This window comes from Phycodurus eques, chromosome 2 (assembly GCF_024500275.1).
Source record: "Phycodurus eques isolate BA_2022a chromosome 2, UOR_Pequ_1.1, whole genome shotgun sequence".
NCBI lineage: Eukaryota > Metazoa > Chordata > Actinopteri > Syngnathiformes > Syngnathidae > Phycodurus > Phycodurus eques.
This window is the reverse complement of record NC_084526.1, coordinates 20,084,664-20,109,649: the sequence shown is the minus strand read 5'-3', so window position 1 is coordinate 20,109,649 and position 24,986 is coordinate 20,084,664. Positions and strand designations below refer to the sequence as shown.

General features: G+C 39.7%; 2 protein-coding genes across 5 annotated transcripts in view; one reads left to right on the top strand and one right to left on the bottom strand.

The window, feature by feature from the left end:
- The window catches only part of LOC133397947 (BTB/POZ domain-containing protein kctd15), a 45,452-nt gene extending 33,567 nt beyond the window's left edge, over positions 1 to 11,885 (top strand). For both annotated transcript variants that reach the window (XM_061669429.1, XM_061669421.1), the window contains one exon: positions 9,008 to 11,885. In XM_061669429.1, the coding sequence (XP_061525413.1) occupies positions 9,008 to 9,166 (159 nt within the window). In that variant the 3' untranslated portion in view covers positions 9,167 to 11,885. The remainder of the gene's footprint in view (positions 1 to 9,007) is intronic.
- Positions 11,886 to 13,379: 1,494 nt separating this feature from the next.
- The window catches only part of LOC133397930 (transcription initiation factor TFIID subunit 4-like), a 222,886-nt gene continuing 211,279 nt past the window's right edge, over positions 13,380 to 24,986 (bottom strand). For all 3 annotated transcript variants that reach the window (XM_061669390.1, XM_061669398.1, XM_061669408.1), the window contains one exon: positions 13,380 to 16,135. In XM_061669390.1, the coding sequence (XP_061525374.1) occupies positions 15,959 to 16,135 (177 nt within the window). In that variant the 3' untranslated portion in view covers positions 13,380 to 15,958. The remainder of the gene's footprint in view (positions 16,136 to 24,986) is intronic.

Below are 24,986 nucleotides of genomic sequence, written 5' to 3'. Positions count from 1 at the left end.
TGGCCATCAATATTACATCGCGCTCCACTTTTCAGCCTTGATTGTCGCGTTGCAAATATACATATACGACGAGAGGTTAGAGGAGCAAAACTTGGTACGCCATCCTCGTTCCCGTGGCAATCCTGAGGTTGAGTGACAGCTCAGCAAGGAGGCTTCGGGGCGGGCGAATCCACAGAAGTTTGTTGATGTTTCACTGGTTTAAGGATCATCGGGGACGAAGAAGGGAGTACGAAAAGCTGGTGAGAGAAGTTCTTTGTCAACTTTGATGAAGTTTCTACTTTTTATAACTCATCAAATTTGATCACGTTTAATGCACAGATGCATCTAAAATCAATGAAAATCCATAACATTTCTGTAAATCGTTTTGAATACCATAACATTGTGGAAACATCGAGGGTCGCAGAGTGGTCGAGCGGTTACCATGTCTGCCTCTCAGTTCTGAGGTTCTGGGTTTGAATCTCAGTTGTGGAGTTTGCAGATTCTTTCCGTGTTTGCGTGGGGTTTCTCCTAGTACGACTTCTCCCTCATTCCAAAAAGTTAGGTTCATAGAAGACTTTAAATTGTCCAAAGGTGTAAACGTGTAATCGTGGTTGTCTGTCTCTACGTGCCCTGGGATTGGCTGGCAATATTAACTACTGTGGGAAGTAAAAAGAAAACAAAAGGATTAACTCAGTTCACATAGATTCCTGGGAATATTCTTCATCTGTTCTCAATTTTTTCTTCTGTTCACACCCCTTGTTAAGTATCACAATTAAAAGCACAGTTCAAACACCACCATTTCATGTGATTTTAGAGGCATCATTAATTTATATAGTTCATAATTTATATATAACTAATTTATGTAAGTCTAAGGTCAAATTTCAAATTGTACAGCCACTGTCCTTTAATGTAAGAGGCCTGTGGTCATAAGCAGTGTTGGTATTGTACTTGGTTGCAATTGCAAGTTGAAAATGTAATAGCAGTGTAACTATTTCAGTTACTTTTTCAAAGTATAATAACTAATTCAATTGGATTACCTTTTGATTACTTTTCTTAATTTTGAATGAATCCATCAACAGGACCCATGGATCGTTTCTCCAAAAAAAGAATGACTGGCTCAAAACCATAGATCATTATTTTCAAATTAACCACATTTGTTCTTCACAGAAATAATAAATGATGAAATGTAAATACATCATGAAAAATGTTTATTGCATTTTATGTGTACAGTATGCGGAAAACCACCATGCCGTACCATGTTGACCATGTGCACAATTTAGACAATATCGCTGCACATGACAACCCAGATAAGCGAATGTGCCAAAAAAAAGGTCCAAAATAATAAAGATGAAACTGTTCAAAAGTTGATGTTCATATACCTATATACAGCTAACCTGGTCTAACCATTTCAGAATCTCAGATAAAATTGTGCCAGTAGGTGACGCGTTGAGGTTACATTTGGAAAGCAATGTCATGTTTGAGACTACGTCAGAATGACACAAGCCCAGAGAGAGCCAATCACAAGTGTCTGCTTTCGAAGGAGGAAGTGATAGAAGAAAAGCTATTTGATGATTTTTATGATGATTTTTCACATTTACTCCCAATATTGTAAGGGATTACAATTACGTACAACTTGTAATTAAACCACTTAACATCATTACATGTATTCCGTTACTCCCCAACACTTGTCATCAGTAGGTGGCGCTACATCAGGACAGATACATTGTAAACTCTTGGAGTCAATCGGTGATGGATGTTAAAACCTTGTATTGTTAATCCTCTTGTGGCACGGCTGCGCCGCGTCAAAAACTTGAATGTCCTCAAGTGTCGGGATATAGAACATCCTAAAGTCTTGCCTTGGATCCGTGATAAAAGTTTTCTTCCCACACTATCTTTATTGATCAGCCCCAAAGACGAGCGATTCCCCCATGTGCGAGAAGGGTGACGCGCAAGGGGGGGAAATGCAATGTGATGCAACGATTAAAGAAACCAATGTAATATCATTTCCATAATCGTTCGCCTGTCATGGATTTCAAAAATAAATAAAAATCGGAGGAGACGGGGATGAAGCTCGGGCAGGTCTCTTAATTAGCCATCCTCACCATCAGCTGTTTGCTGTCTCTTCTGTTTCGCAAAATTTGTCGCAGGCGCCGTGGGGATGAAAGAGGGAGGAGGAGGGGAAGACATTAAGAAACGCTCCTTACTTTGAATAGGAACTCAAAGTGCATATGTTTGTGCTTGAAATGCTGCATACGTTTCCACGTGGGCTGCACGGTGTCCTTGTGCAGTGAATTCCAGCCACTGTGCTGTGGCACATTAGTGTGTCGTAACAGATCAATACGTGCGTGTGTACTGACTACAAATAATGTATCTTTATTCATTTATCAATGCCAGCTACCTATAGATTTTGGGGACATTTTGGGACGTGTTTTGTTTGGTGTGCTGTGAGACGTTTCCAATTAAAAAGATGTGCCTTGGCTCAATAAGATTTGGCTAACACTGGCATAGTGATTAGCATGTCTGCCTCACAGTTCCCGAGGTTCTTGAGTTGCATCTTAGCTGTGAAGTTTTCCATGTTCTCCCCGTGCTTGCGTGGCTTTTCTACAAATATAGATAGTTTTGAATACCATCACATTGTGGAAACTTCTAGGGCAGCATGGTGGACTCCCCGTGGTTAGCATGTCTGCCTCACGGTTCCGAGGTTCTTGATTTGAATCTTAGCTGTGAAGTTTCCATGTTCTCCCTATGCTCGCGTGGGTTTTCTCAGTGTATGCCGACTTCCTCCCACATTCCAAAAATGTGTTCGGCACAATGAAATCACCCTTAATAGTCCATTGGTGTGAATGGGAACGCGAAAGAGGCAGGATAGGTTGCGGGTGAACTGGAGCCTAACGAGGACAAGCCCTACTTTAGTCTCCACATACGTTTATAAGTCAAGTTAGGTTTTTTTTTTTTTTTTTTTTTTAAGAAAGAGAGTGATAAAACTAGCTTTTATAGCCACATATGTAATAGCTGCACCTTGCTGATGTTGATGCCCTACTGGCTTGTAATGAGGAGAATAGCATCTCTGTCGTTGCATGGATGACTCCACTTGAGCAGTTTTAATATCGGGTGGACCAGTCAGGACACCTAAAAGGTTGCAAAAGATTTCTGCATGTCTTTCTTAATTTTATGGGAAATAAAATATTTTTATTTTTTGAAAAACACTGACAACACTGGTTTTTAAAGCAACATATGAAAGTAACTATTTTACCTTGAAATAACAGCTTCTGAGTCATGTTGATGCCGCACGGACTTGGAATGAGAAGAATAGTTTCTCTGTTGTTGCCATGACGACTTAACAGCTCAGGCTCTCATTACTTTTAGGTGGAGATGAAATCCTGACTGTGGTCATGTTAGTATGTTTTACAATTTTTTCAAAGGAAGCGCTTAGCAGCTGTGACAATACTATATTTTAAAGTTACATATACAGGGGTGTGAAAAAGCCTTTGCCCCCTTCGTGAATTCTTATTTTCTTGCATGTACGTCACCTTTAAATGTTTCCCATCATTAAACAAACTTAAATATTAATCAAAGACATCCATCCATCCATTTTCTGAGCCGCTTCTCCTCACTAGGGTCGCGGGCGTGCTGGAGCCTATCCCAGCTGTCATCGGGCAGGAGGCGGGGGGACACCCTGAACCGGTTGCCAGCATATCGCAGGGCACATACAAACAGACAACCATTCGCACTCACAGTCACACCTACGGGCAATTTAGAGTCTCCAACTTATGCATGTTTTTGGGATGTGGGAGGAAACCGGAGTGCCCGGAGAAACCCCACGCAGGCACGGGGAGAACATGCAAACTCCACACAGGCGGGGCCGGGGATTGAACCCGGGTCCTCAGAACTGTGAGGCTGACGCTCTAACCAGTCGTCCACCGTGCCGCCTAATCGAAGACAACACAAGTAAACCAAAAAAAAATGCAGTTTTTAAATGAAGGTTTTTATTATTGGGGGGGGTTAAAACATAACTGTGGTTTATCATACCCGAGTTCAATTTCTCTAGCCACACCTAGGCCTGATACTGGCACACCCGTTCTCAATCAAGAACTCACTTCAATAAGGCCTGCATGACAAACTGAAGTAGATCCTCAAAAGCTTGACATCATGCCGAGAGCTAAAGACATTTTTGAACAAATGAGAAAGAAATTAATAGAGATCTATCATTGTGGGAAAGGTTATAAAGCCATTTCTAAAGCCTTGGGACTCCAGCGAACCACAGTGAGCGCCGTGAGCCACAAATGGCGAAAACACAGAACAGTAGTGAACCTTCCCAGGAGTGGCTGGCCGACCAAAACCACCCAGGAGTGAAATGACGACTCATCAAAGAGGTCAGAAAAGACCTCACAACAACATACAAAGAACTGTTGGCGTCATTTGCTTCAGTTAAGGGCAGTGTTCATCACGCCACCATAAGAAAGACACTGGACAAAAATGGCCTGTTTGCTGCCTACTGTCCACAAGCAAGGCATTGTCCCCATCACCCCAGCTCAAGTGGTGCAACACTCTTTCACTCTGAATCTCTCCTTGCATGCCTGCATGTGCGTCATCTACTTCTTTGTCTTGTGTACAACACAAAGTATACATCGGAGCGCGAGTTCAATTTCCCTTTGAGGGACTATAATGAGTATTATTAATTAGAAATATATATAACAGCTTCGTTCATGCCACATTGGCTTGTAATGAGGAGAATAATGGCTTTGTCGTCGCCATGACAACCTAACTAGTGGTTTTTAATATTGGCGGCCCAGCCAGGATACTTCTCAAGATTTAATGCGATTCCTGCAGGACCTCATTATTTTTATGAGATGATCATGTTGAAAGTTAATGGTATTTGTGTGTCCCCCCCAAAAAAAAGATTGACAACAGTGACAAACTCGCTTTTAACGGTATGTAATAGTTGCACATCGATTTGCTATCAGAATCATGTTTGTTCAGGAATGCTTTAAAGAATTCCTTAGCGCATCAATGCCATGGACAGGGTAACAGAAATGAGCACAGATCCTACGGTAATTATAAACCTTCAGACAACTGCTACATTCACACACACATCACAGCAAAAAGAGCATACAACAAAAGAGAGCTACAAATAGTATTTAAACGCCAACATGTTCAAGCTTGTGGCTAGCATGTAATGTGAAACGCTGTAGATGGGTTAACGGAAATTAACATTGATGTTATGGAAATTATAAACCTTCAGACAACTGCTACTTGAATCCACGCGGCGCAGCAAAACATAAATACTGCATAAAACAATACAGTGGACCCCCACTATTAGCTGGGCATCGACACCGGGCCGGACCTCGAGTAGCAAAAATCTGCGGGTGATTGACGGACGGATTGCATTGTTTAACTCCCAAAAAATCTTGAATAAGCAGCGATACACTGCGACTAAGTGTTTTCGGGGTTGATTCCCTTTCAAAAAGAAAAAAGAAAAAAATGAAAACAATTGGGGGAAAAAAAGTAGGCGTGGGCGCTAATATTGCTTAATCGATGCATGACTATATTCCTCTCCCCTATTCAATATTCGGTAAAGTCAGCACATCCTCCGAATCGATTCACCCCCCTGGCCAGTAGGGAGCACTTTGCATGTGATCTGCATCGTAGGGACGAAGGTCACGCTCGACCAAAGCACGACAAAATGGTGACCAAACATTTCGATTCCAGCAGCGGCGTAAAACCAGAACCTTCAACTTTTAAATCTGATGTTTGGGGTTATTTTGGATTCCCGTGTAAATCCAGAACGCAGGAAGTAGACAAAAGTAAGGTCTTTTGTTGGCTTTGTCATGCAGAAGCTTTATTTTATTTATTTTCATCACAATTTGCAAGAGGAAAGACATATTACGGATGGTTAGAGCGTCAGCCTCACAGTTCTGAGGACCGGGGTTCAATCCCCGGCCCCGCCTGTGTGGAGTTTGCAGGTTAATTGTAGACTCTAAATTGCCCGTAGGTGTGAATGTGAGTGCGACTGGTTGTTTGTTTGTATGTGCCCTGCGATTGGCTGGCAACCAGTTCAGGGTGTACCCCGCCTCCTGCCCGATGATAGCTGGGATAGGCTCCAGCATTCCCGCGACCCTAGTGAGGTGAAGCGGCACAGAAAATGGATGGATGGATGGAAGGAAGACATATTATTTAAGTTTACATGCATACATACCTCTTACTTACTTGATCTTGAAGCATTTAAATAAATATCGAATTGAATCACAACATAAAGAAGTCGAATTGAATTGTGAGGTTTCTTAAAAATACCCAGCGCTAATATTTTGTATCTTCTCTGTGGGAGCAACGACTATTGCAGTAGTTGGGGACCTTCTCCGCCTCTCATTGTTGCTCTTAAAACACTATGTAAAAAAAAAAATCATAATAATAAATTAAAAAGTGGTGGTGCGAAAGTGCGAAACCGCGTTCATTCTCTATAACAGCTTCTGAGTCATGTTGATGCCACACTTAGTGTCACGGCCAAACCATCCAAAATTGGTGGACCAGCCAGGAAAACCTCATTTTGTGTTAGCACTGGGTTAATGAATTTTAGAAAGTCTGTCAGGTAAATGTTTTTTTTTTTTTTTTTTTAAGATGGTCGATAATCCATCCGTCATCGGTGAAAACATGAGCCGTGTGTCATTAATGCGCACCAACCTCCCTCCCCGTTCGCACGGCATAATGGGATGAGACCGCGGGGCTCGCCCACATCACACCACTCCTGCTCTATTCATGAAGCCGGCGCCCGATTGGCCGAGCGCAGCAAGGCCACGAGCTCAAAGGGTTGTGAAAAGTGCGAAGCGAGGTGTGTTCGGGGGGGTGATCGCGGCGAGGTGATTACTGGAGCTCCTAATTTGAGTAATGAGGAGGCCAGCGTAAGACGAGTAAGTACGTGTCGGGAATAAGGATGCGGGAGACGGGACCTGTACGCTAACCTAACCGACATCTAGTTTGAGACAACATGGTGCAATGCTAACAAGTGGTTAGCACGTCTGCCTCAGTCGAGAGGTCCTTCACAAACAACACTTAATGGGCAGTGTTAACTAATTAGATGTAGCGGGATTATGTAATTTAATTTCAAATATTATGTAACTATAATCTATTACATGGCTTGGAGAAAATGTGTAATTAAATTACAGTTGCTTTTGGAAATTTCCATAATTACAATTTTCGTTCCATTTAAAAAAGAGTTTGGAAATAATTTAGAAAAGCTACGATTTCTTTTTCACATCACTTCCCCCCTTCTAAAGTCAACGCTTGTGATTGACTCGCTCTGGTCAAGTGCAATTCTGCGGTAGTCCAAATATAACCTCGAAGCGCCACCTTGTGGCGCCATCTGTTCGTTTGGCTGAGATTTGAAAAGGTTAGACTCATAGTTACACTTGAACACACGCGAGAACGCTGACCTCGGAACAGATTCGTTTTTCAAATTTGGGACTTTTTTTTAAAAGGAAGATTCACTTATCTGCGTTGTCATAGGAAGGGATATTGTCGTCATTGTTCACATTTGTCATTAGGTCAACATGGTATTATGTTTTCCATATGCTGCACAAATATAATGCAACAAACCTTTTCTAATTATGTGTTTACATCTCATCATGTTTTGTTATCCGTTTATTATTTGTGTAAAGAACAAATATGCGGTTAATGCCAAAATAATGATCGATGGTTGTAATCCACCTTTTTAGAAGAATCATCCACCGGTCCTGTCAATGCATTCGTTCAAAATTAAGAACAGTAATCCAAAGGTAGTGAAATGTAATTAGTTAGATTATGTTGAGAAGTTGAAATTGTTACACTACGATAACATTTCCAAGACGGTAACTTGCAATTGTAACCAGTAGTCAGTCAAACACATACTGTATACAAAATGAATACACTCGCAAAGAGCTTCAGGAAGCCAACCGTCCCAGAGGGGAACCGGCCACACTAGGCCACGCCCCCTTTAAAGGCGCACAGTTGTTGGAACAAATTCAACTTGTAAGTCAAAGTGCCACCGTACCGCCTTTTTTTTGTGCCCAGAATCTGATCATGTGAAAGTTTTTCGTGTGGTGGTGTTTATGGTGACAAAATAAGGCATTCGGAACAAAATGGTTGTCATTCATAAATGGTAAATTTCCATACGTATTAACTAACTGTAACCTCATTAGCGGAGGTAATATATGCATGTTTCCCTGGTTGTTATAAACTGCTAAAGACGAAACAGAGAGGCTTGCAAGTCAGTGTTCCATCAAGATGACTCTGAAGCTGTTCGGGTATAATTGTTACATAGCATTTCTTGAAATGGGCCCAGAAAAACGAGGCAGTATTTTACACAAAATAGTCGTCATTCCTGAATAGGTGAATGCCATATTTTGGAGAGAATTCCTCAATGAAATGTAAGATTACGCATTTCATGAACAAAAAACGTGTTGGAACCAGCAAACAAATGGACCAAATTAAATAAGAAAACTTGACTTTTTTTTTTTTTTTAAAGCAACAGTATGTAATAGTTAGAATAATACCTTCAGAGTCATGCTGATGTTATACTCACTTGTAAACGTCTCTTTCTCATCTTCAGCTGTTCATACCAATGGTGGACCAGCCAGGACGCATCTCGTGATGATTTGTGTGCGTGTGTGTGTGGGGGGGGGGGGGGGGGGGGGGAATTACACACATACACACACAGACACATGTTGGAGCCCGGAAACAAATGGACCAAATTTTCCTTGAGATTTCTGTACATGTTGCTTTTGAAAGCAACAGTAAGTAATAACCGTGACTGGGAATAAGAGCTTCAGAGTCACGTTACACTGTGACACTGACTTTTCAGTGTCTCCGTGTTGTCTTTAGCTGGTGGACCAGCCAGGACACATCTGGCAGCCATTCCTAAATGCAAAATGTATGTGATCCAGCTGTAACCTTCTTGGTGGCAGTCTTACATTACGTGCATTTTAGTGATTCCTGTTCATAATGGCTGTCATTAACATCTCTTCCCGTGTGTGCGTGCGTGTGTGTGCGGGTTCAGGTCCTGGAGCGTCTCTTCCAGAAAGGCTTCAGCGTGGCGGCGTCCTGCGGCGGCGGCGTGGACTCGTCGCAATTCAGCGAGTACGTGTTGTGCCGTGAGGACCGGCGGAGTCTCTCCATCAACACGCCCATCAGGATAAAACAGGAACCTCTGGACTAGAGACCCAGGGAAGGGACCGCCCGGCCAAATCCACCGGGAATCCCCGACCGCACACCCACGCCCTCATAGCAGAGGCACGTCCAACCTTCTGAGGGGAATGTAGACGCGGAAAAAAAATAATAATTTAAACAAAGGTTTGGAATTCTGCCCGAAGAGCAAACAAACACGTGAGCAGCTTATTTGAACCTTTAGGACCACCGTGACGCCCGCGACCGATCATTATGGAGGTTTCCTACTTGGAAGAAGACGGACACACGAAAAAAATAATAATTTAAAGAATGACTGGGATTATTTTCTAATCCTTTCTCCAATATGAAGGACGTACAGTATTGTGTTCGTTATGTGGAGCTTGTTGGGAGGGAGGGTTTTTTGGTAGGAAGCGGCTGGCGATGCATTCCGGATGGGGTCGCTTTTTCCATTGTATTCCCCCCCCCCTCCCACAAACACGGTCGGTTTATGTTCTCCTTCAACATATCTCTAGAGGACTTTGAGTCACAGTTTTAATGAATGTTTTTCAAAAAGACGCCAATAGTTTACCAGTACATCTCGCCAAGGCAGGAGGCGTACTCTAAATGTTCGGTAACGTTTGATTATTATTATTATTTTTTTTTTTTTTTTTTTTTTTTGCACTTAATCGTCTGCCACAGCATGGTTCTGCTGTGTGCACATGGACACAGGTATTTTAGAAGTGTTTTTTTAATTAGTTTTTATTATACAAGCACTATATTTATCTTCCCCAACCAAAAATACAATACATTGCTAATCAATGAAAAAAACATGTATCTCCACATTTTTATGAAAATGATATATATTTTTTTTATCGAAACAACAAAATGAAATTACTGTTTAAAAAACAAAATGAGATACATGGAGGGTATCAATCAAATTTTATTAATTTATTTTACTTGACCCCCTAACAAAACATGCAATACATTGCCCTCCAATGAAAAACATGTATCACCAAATTGTTTCCTTTTTAACCAAAATATAAAAAATGGATTGGCGATACATGCTTTTCATTTGACACCAATGAAAAATAGCAATAGTTTATTTATTTTTTCTTTATATTTGTTTCCATAACAAAAATATAAATATTTGGCCAATGAAAAACATTTATATCCACCATTTTGTCTTTTTTAAATCAAAACATGAAGAAAAATATTTTTCTGATAAAAAATGAAATATGTTATAAAATAAACTGGAGAGCCATGATTAAAATAATTCAATTTTTATTCTCAACAAAAAAGACAGTACATTGCTGTCCAATTAGGAGATAGCAACACCTACTACTACAGCTATATATATATATATATATATATATATATATATATATATATATATATATATATATATATATATATAATTATTGGCCAAGTACAAGTACTGTAAAGCCAAGAGCATCGCCAAAGAAACCGGTTTTGCCAATCAAAAGGTGAAAGGCAGCTGCTTTGTCAAAAGCCACCTCAACAAAAACAACAAAAGCAAACTGAAGGAAAGGGAACTCATTTGTGTAGTGAAAAAAAATCACTCAAAAAATACATTCAATTCATTTAAAATCTCATTTGAATTGATTTAAAATCAATAAATTTTATTTAAAAAACATTTTAAAAAGTACGTGTGTTCATGTGGACATGGCCCTTTCAAGTCATTTTCAACTACACTGTAGGTACCAAAGCTGACAGGGTACGTATTTTATTGATTGTACAAAGATGTTTTTTTGTTTTGCTTCGTTTTTTTTTTTTTTTTTTTTTTTAACAATGTGTTTAAATAAATAAATAAAGGGGCACGTGCAGTGCTGGTTACAAAGATCTCTCACTGACTTAACTGACTGACAGTCCACAATAGAGCCACCAACTTTCCATCTCGACGCAGATTAGCTGAGGAGCGCCTTTTTTGGCAGAGAGCATTTCTTTTCTTTTTCGGGGTGGTTGCGCTCCCCACAAAGAAGTGGTCGTGGGCGGGCCGTGTTTTCTCTCTATCAAAGCTCGGGGTGCATGCGTCATGTTCCACATGCTCTTTGTTGCTTTTCAAACACATTGATGGGAAAGATTGGATGTTTGTGGGTGCTTTATATATATATATATATATATATATATATATATATATATATAAACTGTCTTTTTTTCCGGATTGGAAGAAAGATGGTTGTGGCATCGGCCTCCCACACTCCCAACAAAGCAGTACTGGCTCTTCTCCATTGGGGGCGCTCATAGAATCAAACCACACTTGCGACGAGGATTTTGGAGCTCACCATGTTGGGTTCCTGCACCAGTGGAAATAAAGACTCCCAAAAGATTGCTCTGAGAACGATTTTTTCCAGGGTTCAATTTTAATCCACTAAAGACGCTGTTTTCCTCTGGACGGGGTGTTATTTATTTGGTTTGGCAGCAATAAACGCACCCCCTCGCAGCCCTCGGACCACTTGGAACCACATGAGCACACCCAATTATCCGGACTTGTGTTTTTAACCATTAAAAAAAGAAAAACCCTACAAAAAAAAAAAAAGAATGAAAAGCATCACATTGTGTACATATGGACTGAGGCGTTTTAAAGGGTATAATAATAATAACAATAATAATGTACATAATTTAAAGTGTTTAACAACAATTAGACTGTGGTGTTAAAGGGCATGTGTTATTTTGCAGTGTCTTCTTCATTTGACTTTTCTGGCATATTTGCAATAATAAAAGGATGTTCTGTATAGCCCTGTGTGTCTTCTTGCTTTGCCCTTTCCATATTTAGAATTTCAATTTCAATTTAAAAGAAGTTTTACTTTTGTAAATAATTTGGAATATTACAAGCCAAATGTGGCGGCACGGTGGGCGACTGGTTAGAGAGTCAGCCTCACAGTTCTGAGGACCCGGGTTCAAACCCCGGCCCCGCCTGTGTGGAGTTTGCATGTTCTCCCCGTGCCTGCGTGGGGTTTCTCCGGCCACTCCGGTTTCCTCCCACATCCCAAAAACATGCATTCATTGGCGACTCTAAATTGCACATAGGCATGACTCTGAGTGTGAATGGTTGTTTGTTCCTATGTGCCCTGCGATTGGCTGGCAACCAGTTCAGGGCGTACCCCGCCTCCTGCCCGATGACAGCTGGGATAGGCTCCAGCACGCCTGCGACCCTAAGTGAGGATAAGCGGCTCAGAAAATGGATGGACAAGCCAAATGTTTTATTTATTTACAAAAAGCAATCACCAAAAAAAATCTTCCAGTGTGGGTGCTTTTTTTAATATTTGCATTATTTTGGGTTTTAAAAAGTACAAAAAACATTCTCCATTCTCTGTAATTCTGACAGGAACAGTGTCACTTTTTTTTTTTTTTTTTAAACTTGCTTTTCGAGCAAACATTTGCTGTTTTTGGCTATTGATAACTGCAACTGTTATAAACTTGTACATGCCACCGCTGAACACATGCATCCTTCATTTTTATGCAGCCCACAATTTGTAGGGTTTTGACAGGAAGCGAAACAGGAATAACAATGCTCTTTTTTTCAATCTGCTTCCAAACCTTCCAAATGCCATCTGTCTCAAATGCAAGGCGGAAACAACCAATCAGAATAGCTTGAAAAAGGACATTTTGGGCAGTTCCAACCCAAATTATCTTACAATAATGACAAAAGGATATCAAAGAGTATAAGACATACCATTTTTGAAAAATTGATAGCCGACGACTGGTTAGCACATCTGCCTCACAGTTCTGAGGACCCGGGTTCAAATCCCACCTCGTCTGTGTGGAGTTTGCATGTTCTCCCCGTGCCTGCGTGGGTTTTCTCCGGGCACTCCGGTTTCCTCCCACATCCCCAAAACATGCTTGGTAGGTTGATTGAAGACACTCTAAATTGCCCATAGGTGTGAATGTGAGTGCGAATGGTTGTTTGTTTACATGTGCCCTGCGATCGGCCGGCAACCAGTTCAGGGCGTACCCCGCCTCCTGCCCGACGATAGCTGGGATAGGCTCCAGCACGCCCAGCGACCCTAGTGAGGAGAAGCGGTACAGAAAATAGATGGATGGGTGGATGATGGAAAAGGACCTCTAAATTTGTTCTTTCCAGTACTTCTTCATGTAGTGTGCACTGCCTTAGAAATGGAGTGAGCTCCATTAAGAGTTGATTTTGGTAAAAATCCAAATGATAATAATGATCCTTTAGACATTTGAGTGCTGAAGAAATAAACAAAAGTCAGTGTTTTTTTCAGTTTAGTAAACAGCTTATTTATTTGTTTATAAAATAGGTACAAATACATCAGTATTGTTTGTCTTTTTTTTCATTTCACACAAACAGGAAAATTCCAAGATATGTACAAGAGTTTACCAAAAATAACAGTGGTTCTAATAAACACATAGGTCTTGTAAACAGTATTTACAAAGTATCCTTACGGTGAAAGTGTTCCTTTTTCCTTTTTTTTTCTTCCTTTTAATATTGTCCGAAGATTTTGGCTATAAAGCTGCAAGCAGTAAAAATGCCAAGAACAAACAAGGTTGTTGTTATCAAAAAATCAGTCAAGATCGATGCTGTTGTGCTTGTTAAAGAACAGAAAATATAGGAAAATGTGCATCAAACCCAACTGATAAAAAAACAACAATGTAAAAATGAAAATATATTACAAGGCATGACTTTTGAGGGAAAGTGTCAATACTGTTTAAAGGTTTACATTTCCTAGCAATATCAAACAGACAGCTTTAAGTTGCCAGCTAAAACAGGGACTTCATAAAAAAATTAATACAATAAAAGTGCTGTCAAAACTCACAACAAAGCGCAACCAACGGTTTGAAATATTTCAATTAATCTAAAGAGAAAAGCTGCATAGGCCAAGATATTACATTTAAATGATCAGTCGTGAAAACAAACAAAAATACGTACAATAAACGTGAATGATTTAGCGATTATACATTTATAAAATCTTTAACAATGTCACGTGACGAGTAACAACAAGCCTGAACGCCTCACTCTGTCTTCACTGCGTGTGAGTTGACTCATGTGCACTAAAAACACTCGATGGGCTTAAAAGATTCCTTTTTCTCCGAACATTTGCACACACCACGTCTGCAGTCATAAAAATAAAGTGTGTGGGCTGAACTTGTAACTACGGCAACTAGTCTGTCTCGTAGCAAACGTAAACAGGTGAACACAATAAAAGTGTATGAACATGTATTGAGGCCACTGAAATGAATTGGAAAAAAATTATAAAATACAGTTGTAATGTTACGAAAATAAAGTCCTGTCCTGTAAAAACACAGAATTATTTTCAGAAATTGTTTTTACATTAAAGTAACATTATGAAAGAAAATATTTTATTTATATATGAGGAAAACAAACTCAGTTTCCGTGACGTCATTTCTTTACGCGAGAAATGTATCGTTTGCAAAACTTTTTTAAAAAAGGTTTAAATATTACAACAATCAAAACAAAGTAAATGACTGTAAAAAAGAAAGGCTTTTTATTTTAGAAAAAAGTCACAAAGTCACAAGGAAAAAATAATTATTTTACGGACAAAAAGTACGACATTTTTAAGCAAAAAGGGTCATTATTTTTGAGACTTTTTAATGTTACCAAAAAACAAAAGTGTTTTTTCTTCCACTTTTGTGGAAAAAATGCAATTCAACTTTATCCTTGTAACATGACATCCTGAATCTCACAAAAGTGAGTACGCCCCTCATAGTGTTTTGCGAACACTTCGACACACAGCTCATTGTTTTCTAAACTGCTGGCAACAAAAGTGAGTAGACCCCTAAGTGAAAATGGGCTAGTTTGGCCCAATTATCAATTTCAGCTCCCAAGTGTCATGTGACTCCTCAGTGTCACAAGGTTTTACGTGTGAATGGGTAGCAAGTGTGTTAAAGTTGGTTTTATCCCTCTCACACTCTCACTGTTCACTGGACTGGAAGTTCAATGTGGCACCTGTGGCGCGTCCTCAAATAGAAGGTGGAGCACAATGTGTCGAACATCCACCAGCTCCATCATGTCATCATGGAGGAGCGGAAAAGGACTCCTATGCCATGATGATGGACATAAAAATGATTGACACTTTGGGCCTGATTTAGACATTTCATTATGGATGTAGTCACTTCTGTTGCCAGCGGTTTAGACTTCAATGGCTGTGTGCTGGGTCATATAGAGGGGGACAGTAGATTTACTCTGTTATGCAGGCTGTACACTGACTAAATTAGGGCAAAGTGTCATTTCTGCAGTGTTTTCACATGAAGAAATATATCGAAATATCCACAAAAATCTCAATAGTGTAGTCGCTGTACCCACTTTTGTGAGAAACTGTACTAATCTCGAATAAAAGACATATTTTATTCCTGTAACATTACACCTGTCAGTGGAAAAAACAATTTCGTCAGTGTGGCCCTACTACACCTTCGTAAAACTGATCTGAAACGCAAATTATTAACTTACATAAAACGCACTGTTCATTTATTTTGTTGCTGTGTGAATTGAAAAAAAACAAAATGAATTGAAGAGACCTATTTACATATGGCGAGGGAAATACTGAAACGTGGCGTAGAAATCTCCTTTATTGACACGTGTTCAATAAATAGCAAGTCTTATTTGGATTTGATTGGCTGTTAAAACGTTTGAAAAAAACCCAAAAAGAAATGGTGGCCCCCAAACATCGCTACGCAACATGAAAAGCAAGACAGCAAAGACACAATCAATGAATTTTTTGTGACATTTCCCCCTACTGTTTTCTGATCAAAATGTAGATGGAAGCTGGCTGATGACGAGCGCACGTATTGAGACACTGAGCTGACACCTGATCTGAAGGCACGTGGCTAGAGGAGGAAGAGGAGGCTACTTGAGGAGGGCGCGATACAGCAGCAGCGAATGGGCCGTGTCTCGCTCCTGCTCCATGTAGAAGATGAAGTCCCTGAGGTTGACGCGGGTGATGCGCTGACGGGCGTACTGGCGAGACGACGAGGTGGGCGTGGACGACGAGCCAGCCGGGGAGCCAGCCGTGCTGCCCGAGAGCTGACGGGAAACAGAAACAAGGAACATTAGCGTCACCGATATGTTATCGAACACAATATACACTGGATGCCAAAAAGTCGACACACCCACGTTCAAATACTAGTTATTTTTATATGAACGATCAGACCTCGATAAATCAAATTCAATTCAAAACGTTTTTCACCATTTCTGTGACCATCTGTAGAACTCAATTGAAAACAATGACATCTATTAAGAATCTTTTTAAAGACTTTCTGTTTCGAGAATGCCAGGAAAAGCATAATAGAACATCTGAACTTTTCGAAGGTTTATCAGAGGCACTTTAGTGGTGGACGGTGTGAGCTGACTCCCATTTAACATGAGTATGAATGGGAATTTTGAACACAGCCACATCCCCACTTATATGAGCGTGAGCACACTTGTGCAATCACATTACTTCAATTGTTTATTTTACTTTACCCCTCTTGAAAAGATCTTTTTTTTTTTTTTTTTTTTTTTTACGACTAAGTTATAGACGTGTCATATGAGTGGTGAAAAAAAGTTTAGAAATGATGTATATTTTGGTGTCATTTTTCTATATCACAAAAATCTGGCATTTGAACAGGGGTGTGTAAACCTTTTATGTAATTACACTGTAATTATCAGCATGGAATACAGGAAAAAAAACTCATCAATTAGGCGAATAAAGTTCGGAGAAAAAAAGTCACATTTTTTTGTTTTGTTGAGGAAAAAAAGGGATATTTTATCCCCCCAAAAAACATTTTTTTCAGGGAAAAAAAAAATCATTTTTCAATCATCGTTTTTTCTATTTTTCAAGTTGAAAATATTTTTTTCCAGAACATCCAAATTCCACACAGGCGAGGCCGGGATTTCAAATCCGGTCCTCAGAACTGTGTGGCGGACGTGCTAATCAGTCGTTCACTGTGCCGCCTGATCTAAAACATAACAAACTCTTCATAAAATCAAATATTTATAAAATAAATCGGCGGCACGGTGGCCGACCGGTTAGAGCGTCAGCCTCACATTTCTGAGGACCCGGGTTCAATCCCCGGCCCCGCCTGTGTGGAGTTTGCATGTTCTCCCCGTGCCTGTGTGGGTTTTCTCCGGGCACTCCGGTTTCCTCCCACATCCCAAAAACATGCATTCATTGAAGACTCTAAGTGACTGTGCGTGCGAATGGTTGTTTGTTTGTATGTGCCCTGCGATTGGCCGGCAAACTCAGCAGATGTGCTAACCAGTCGGCCACTGTTTTGCTTTCAGGAAAGCAAAACCCGAAGGAAAAAAGTTAGATTTTGAGGGAAAATGTAGCATTTTCTTAGTCATTATTTTAAGAGTCACTAATTTTAAGAGAAAATGCCATGTTATTTTTTTTAATGGAAAAATGTCATGGAAAAAAAAATATTTTAAAATAGATTTTTTTTTTTCCAGGACAAAGTTGCATTTACTAAAAAGGTAACTTAAAACTAGACATTCCATGTTGGGTTTTCCATTTGGGTTAATGTATTGGATTTGATTGTCTTTGGGATTGTTTCCATGGTGAATAACAACACTGGGATGTAAACAACGCTTCAGTATGCTGTCCATTCACTGCATTCCAGTAGTGCTGATGAGAAGGAATGTTCAATTGTTAAAATCATACATGAGATTTCAGATTATTTTTGCCCTTTCGGTCGGACAAGAAAAACCTTGGCAACAGTTGTGAAAACAAACCTTTTAGGGCTTTGATGGGTATCACCAGTCAATGCAAATAAATAATGCTACTGATGATGGCTCTTTGTATTTGTTCTATAAAGAATGAATACAGGCAGATACATAGCAGCTGATGGGGAATCAATTAGCGCGACGAAAAGAAAGGTGGTCGAGTGCCAAGTTGAAGCGGGGAAACAAGACAGAGTGTGGACAATTACACTGATTGCAACATTGTGTAAACAGACAGCACGCAGTGCAGACATAACCTAATTGTTAACATGTGACACATTCATAATATGTTTTTCTACGAGTGGACTCGATAACCTTTACAACATTCCGTACTGTAAATCGCTACATTACCAAATGTGGTTCCAGAGAGAGAGAAGGAGGAAGAGGATTAGTGTCGCTAATGTTTCCTTTATACAAACGCAACACGCAAGAAAGAACCCATATTTTTGTCAGGGAAAAAGTTGGACAGTGCAAACTCGATAGAACGGACTAATAGGGGCAGGGGCTTGTTCGTTACATTGAAGCACTTTTTTTCCCAAGCTGTATGCACCCATATTACTGTACAGTACAAAATTATGGTTTTGTAGTTTTGTTTCATGGCTGAAATGTTATTGTAAATAAATAGTTTTAGAAAAGCTTGAAAATGTTTGAAAGTTTCACATTTCATCCAAACTTACCACACCGTTGTGCTTGGTCATGGTGACATTGTTGACGTATAGTACTCATCATAGGCGAGTCGCTTTTATGAGCATCAAGGAATTCGTGTGCTTCCTAGTTCCAAATCTGTTGCCAAAGGCGAACGGCTTGACAAAGAAAAAAACTGTTACTGTACCAAAAATAGCAAGTATCAGACTCCTCAGCGTTAACAACCCAACCATGCTGCGCTCTCTCTGCCAGTGCTCCATTTACAATAGACAATACAGTAGCTATAAGCATCATCACATGGCCGCCACGTAGGCACGTCTTTTGGAATTGGATCTCGTAATATTTTATATCTGTGACCCGGAAATATGTTAGTTCCATTCTCTGCCTGCATTGCACCACAGCGCCAGTAAACATCCATCCATCCCTCCATTTTCCAAACCGCTTATCCTCACTAGGGTCGCGGGCGTGCTGGAGCCTATCCAAGCTAACGCTAGGCGAGAGGCGTGGTACAACCTGAACTGGTTGCCAGCCAATCGCAGGGCACATACAGACAAACAACTATTCACATTCACACCTACGTGCAATTCAGTCTTCAATTAACCTACCATGCATGGTTTTGGAACATGGAAAGAAATCGGAGTACCCAGAGAAAACCCACGCAGGCACGGGGAGAACATACAAACTCCATACAGGATTTGAACCCCGCTCCTCAATGAGGCAGATTGTGAGGTAGATGTGCTAACCAGTCGTCCAACGTGCCAGCCGACAGTAAACAACAGCGGCCAATTCTCGTACTAACAGACTTTGTCAACGGCAATTTAAGTGACAAATGTAAACTATTTTTGGACAGATTGTTTTGTTCCGACGGTCCGTTTGATCCGATATCTGTTATATCGGGGACTATTTTATTGGGGTTCCTTTGTATTTTGGAGAAAACCATATCCCGCCCCCCCCCCCCCCCCCCAAAATGTCACATATTTCAAGGACAAAAAAATCTTCAGGAAAATTAATTTTTCTAGGTAAATTAATATTTTTCAAGGAAAAATACACAATTTCAAAAGTTGTTTTTTTCCCGAAAAAAGGCACATTTATCAATAAAACTGATGAGCCCCCCACCCCCTCGGCATATTCTTCCCACCCAAAAAGTTTTATTTTTCCAGATAAATATGTTTGTATGTATTTCTTTCCCCATAAATTGTATTTTCTGTCAAGTCAGGTTAGAAAAAAAAGTCTAAACATAAAGTTGAAGATATCAAGGGAAAAAACTTTTTTAAAAGCCAAATCTTTGAAGTCATATTTTCAAGAAAACCCCTCATATCTTTTTTGGACAAGAAAGTAATTTTTTCCTTGGAAAAAAGTCAGACATTTTAGAAATGTAAGATATTTCTTTAGGAAAAGAAGTCCTAATTTTTCATGTTGAAAAAGTCATAATATTTAAGAAGAAAAGAAACTTTGAATAAAAAAAATTTTTTCATGGACAAAAAAATATAAAACAAGAAAAAGTATTTTTTTAAATAGAAAAGTCATATTTTTAAAGTCATATTTTCAAGAAAAAAAAATGTTGAAGAAAAAAAGTCCCACTTTTAAAGATATAGTCCCTTCCAAAAGTACTGGAACGCCAAGGTCAATTCCTTCGTTTTTGTTGGATACTGAAGACATTTGGGGTTTAGCTCAAAATGAGTGATGCTTGATGCAGTTATTGCAAGTAAGGGTTATGCCACCAAATATTAAATGTTATTCAATTTAAGTTAATTTAATAGTCTGTTCCAATACTTTTGCTCACTTGAAAAGTGGGTAGCTTCAAACAAAAGGTGCTCTGTCCACAGTTGTTTAAAACATCTAGATGAAAATACTATGAAATAAAAGTTGGAATTCTGAACTTTTGCTTCATATTCATCTTCTGAAACCAAAATGTCTTCAGTATACAACAAAAACGAAGGAATTGACCTTGCCGTTCCAGTACTTTTGGAAGGGACTATATCTTAAAAAATTGGGACTTTTTTTCTTCAACATTTTTTTTTTCTTGAAAATATGACTTTAAAAATATGACTTTTCTATTTAAAAAATTGCTTTTTCTTGTTTTATATTTTTTTTGTCCATGAAAAATGTTTTTTGGTCTTGTCGTTCCAATACTTTTTGGAGAGGAATGTACATGTTCAAGAAAAGAAAATTCCTATTTTTCAGGTAAAAACACAGTCGTATTATCCAATAAAAGTCACTTTGAGAAAAAAACTAAAATACTAAAAACCCCCTCATAAAAAAAAAAAAATAATAATAATTTTTTAAATCCCACATTACCAAATATTGTTCCATGCACTTACAAGCACTACATTACCGAATATAGTGCCTTGCCCTACTGTATAGAGTGCTATTTTAGCAAATATGGTTCCTTGCCAGCTGAAGGTTTACATTTGGGGAGGGGCAGTGTCTCGTTCTAATCGTGTCAATCGCAGCTTGAGCATATGCCAAAGATGAGCCCGCTCCCGGTCACGCCAATTACTGCCAATCACATGAAAGCACGGTGACAGCACAGTAGAGTCGACCAATCAAAGCCATGCGTCCACCTGGATAGATGGACATGGACTGGCCGCGGGGACGAGGGAAACATTGAGTGTGGCAAGGAGCGAGCACTTCCTGCGGCGACAGGGGCTATGCTAGCCTAAAGTGACACAAATGCACATGGAAAGGTCAGTGCCTGTACAGGAAATTCCTTATCTGGCTTTACCAAAATAACAGCGCTAAGACATTACCTTGATATTCATGGTGACAAAAAAAAAAGGCTTATCAAACAGAACCAAACTGTTCTGCTCGGTGGAAAAGGATATTCGGCTCATGTACTGTATTTTGGGACCCTTTACATCTGAAATGCCCGAAAATGAATGCCCAACAGGACCAAACTGTGCTGCTCGGTAGAAATGGGACACTTCGGGTCAGATATTTCTCGATCTTTCACAATAGAAACATGCCCCAAAAAAATTATTGCCTGGTGAATACAGGTCACTATGGGTCAGATATTTTGGGACCCTTTACAATAGAGACGCCAAAAAGCTCATACCAAAAAGAACCAAACCCTATTGTTTGGTGGAAACAGGACACAAAGCATCACATATTTCGGGACCCTTCACAACCGAAGCAAGAAAAATGCGTAACCAACAGAAGGGAACCAAACAGCTTGGTGGAAACGCAACACTACGGGTCAGATATTTTGGGAGCCTTTATAATCGGAATGCCAAAGGGAACCTGTTTTGATGGCAACAGGAAACTTCAGATCAGATATATCAGGACTGGACAGATTTTTACAATGGAAACACCCCAAAAATCTGCAGAGGAACCATATTTCTTGGTGAAAACAGGACACTATGAGTCAGATATTTTGGGACCGTTTAAAAAATGCACGTGGAACGGGACCCAACTGTACTGCTCGGTAGAGAAAGGACACTCCGGCTCAGATATTGCAGAACCCTTTCACTATGGAAAAGTAAAAAAGTAGAAAACAGCACAGTGAGGTCAGAGCGGGTGAAAGGAAACGCGAAGAAGAGGGGAAAAAAATGCGGAGCAAGTCAGATCCACGAGGCAAAAAACAGCATCTGTCATTTTATCTGTTGACGGGCGCTTCCGGGCGTCATGTCACATGACATATCCGTCCTACGGAACGCGCGGGAATACTTTCAATACATTGCTTCAGACGTTTGACTTGTTCGGAGGAACAGGAAAGTAGAGTCAGTGGACCTGAGGAAAAGGAGGAGGTCAGGTCGAGGGGGATTCAGCAGAGGCCTGTATTTTTTTCACTGTTTATCATGATCGTCACAGTTCATATTCTTATGAAATGACAACATGATATAACAACTGAATGTCCATTTCTTTCATTATAAGCCAATTAGCTTTGGGAAATCTCATGTTTTGGCTCATAGTGAGGTGTTTGGCATTTTAGTTTAAGCTACCAAATATGGTTCCTTGCCCTATAAAGTGCTATGTTACCAATTATGGTTCCTTGCTCTAAGCGCTATTTTGGAAAATATGGTTCTTGCGCTATTAAGGCCTATGTTAGCAATATGGTTCATTGCAATAAAAAAAGACGACACTACCAAATACAGTATGCTTCCCTGTCCTATAAAGGGCTATATTACCAAATAATGTTCCTTACCCTATACAGTGTTACATTACCAAATATGGTTTCTTAGCCTATGATGTAGGGATGCACAATAACTGTTTTCTTTCCACTGATACTGATAATTGATAACTTGCTGCTTGTCCAAACCGATAGCATTTTTAAAAATGGTTTATATAAGGGGTCTTCAACAATTTTCCAGGCCAAGGACCCCCACAAAACCGATTGAAAGTTGGAGTGGGGACCCCCTACTTATGTATATTGTGTATAATTGTTTCATATTAAATTGGTCCTAAACTAGGATGCCTTTTTGCTGTCACAATACACAAGTACAATGAGATTGAGATGAGATGCCATGTATAAATGTACCTTGTTATTGTACAATTCATATTAAGATATTAAAATAATGCACAGGTTCAAATTTGTATGTTTTTTTTAATTTTAAACAACATATGAATGGGCGATCATTTATGTTATTGTGTACTTAAAGACATTGAAATTTTTGGCTGGGCAAAGAGTGCCAGTGCGAGGGGGGAATGTTGGTGCCGAGCGAAGCATCCCGACACGCGTCATTAGTGGACGTGCGCTTGTGCTGGCATCACCGAAAGAAGGAGGGCTGTTGTTTGTTTTGCTATTAATTACATTTTTAGATGATCTAATTTACTGTCAAGTCAGCGAATGCTGGAGAGGAAGATACTCTAGATACAGTGCCATCAAAAAGTATTCTCAAATTCTTATATTTTCCCCACTTTGATGTTTAAGATAAACAAATGTAAATATCAGACAAATATAACAAGTGAAAATAAAATGCTGCTTTTAAAGGGTGATTTCATTTATTAAGGAAAAATACTATTCAAAGTGACATGTCCCTGTGTGAAAAAGTAATTGCGTCCTTTGTTAAATCATGAATTAATTGTGGATCGCCAAAACTTTTGGTTAATTTTCACTGATCACACCCACGCCTGATTACCTCCAGATCTGTTCAATCAAGAAATCACTGAAACACAATCTGTCCCAACAAAATCAAGCCAGACAAAAGATCTTAAAAAGCTGCAACAAAATGACACCATCCAAAGAAATTCTAAAACAATCGAGAAATAAAGTAATTGACATCTATTAATCTGGAAAGGGTTACAGAAGCCATTTCTAAAGCTTTAAGATTCCAAGAAACAATAGGGAGAGCCATTATCCTAACATGGAAAAGTGGTGAACCTTTCCAGGAGTGGCCGGCCTACAAAGACTATCCCAAAAGAACAGCAATTACTCATCCAGGAGGCCACAAAGGATTTCGGGACAACTTCTAAAGAACTGCTGGCCTCCCTTGCCTCAGGTAAGGTCAGTGTTCATGACACAACAATAAGGAAGAGACTAGGCAACACTGGCATCCATGGCCAACGTGAAAACCACTGCTGACCAAAAAGAACATAAAGGCTCGTGTTCCTTTTGCAAAAATACATCTGAATGATTTCCAAGACTTTTCGAAGAATATTATATGGACTGACGAGATGAAAGTTGAGCTTTTTGAAAGGTGTGTGTCTCGTTACATCTGGCACAAATGTAGCACAGCATTTCAGAAAAACAACATCATACCAACAGTCAAACATGGTTGTGGTAGTGTGATGGTCTCGGGCTGCTTTGCTCCTTCAGGACCTGGACAACTTGCTGTGATTGATTGAACCATGAATTCTGCTCTTGAACAGAAAATCCCGAAGGAGAATGTTCAGCCATCAGTTTGTGACCTCAAGCTGAAGCGCATCAGGAAAACATTCCAAAACACACCAGCAAGTCAACTCAAAATATCTCCACAGCGATGTCAAAAACATTGCCAGTTATAGAAAATGTTTGATTTCAGTTGTTGCTGCTGAAGATGGCCCAACCAGTTATTAGGTTTAGGGGGCCATTAACTTTTCACAACAGGGCCAGGTAAGCCCTTAATAACGTCTCTTTGTACATACAGTATGTTTGTACAGTTGTGTAATGGCGTGGATATGTGTGTGGTTTTCTAAAAGAAAAGTACAATAAGGAACATAATGCAAGTGCACACAACATAGGGTAAAAAGGTACACTTTACAAAGCAGATTTATCAAAACGCTGTTAAGCCACCAACATATAAGCAGCCAACAGGGCAATTCCGGTTGCACTTATTTTGAAACTCAGATTTGCACTCTTTCCGGTGCACTACTTAGCGGACTGAGGCCAATTTACAGATTGCCACATGGCAAACAGGTTCACTAACATCAAACACGAACAAAGCACTCCGATAAAGCTATTCATAACAGTATGTTTGCATGCACACATATTTGAATTATATTATTTATCCATTGTTGCAAAGTCACGACCCACTTTTATAGAACTTAAAAACATTAAAGAAAATGTTTTGTTTAAAAACAACCTGTGAAAACACATTTACAGTATATTATA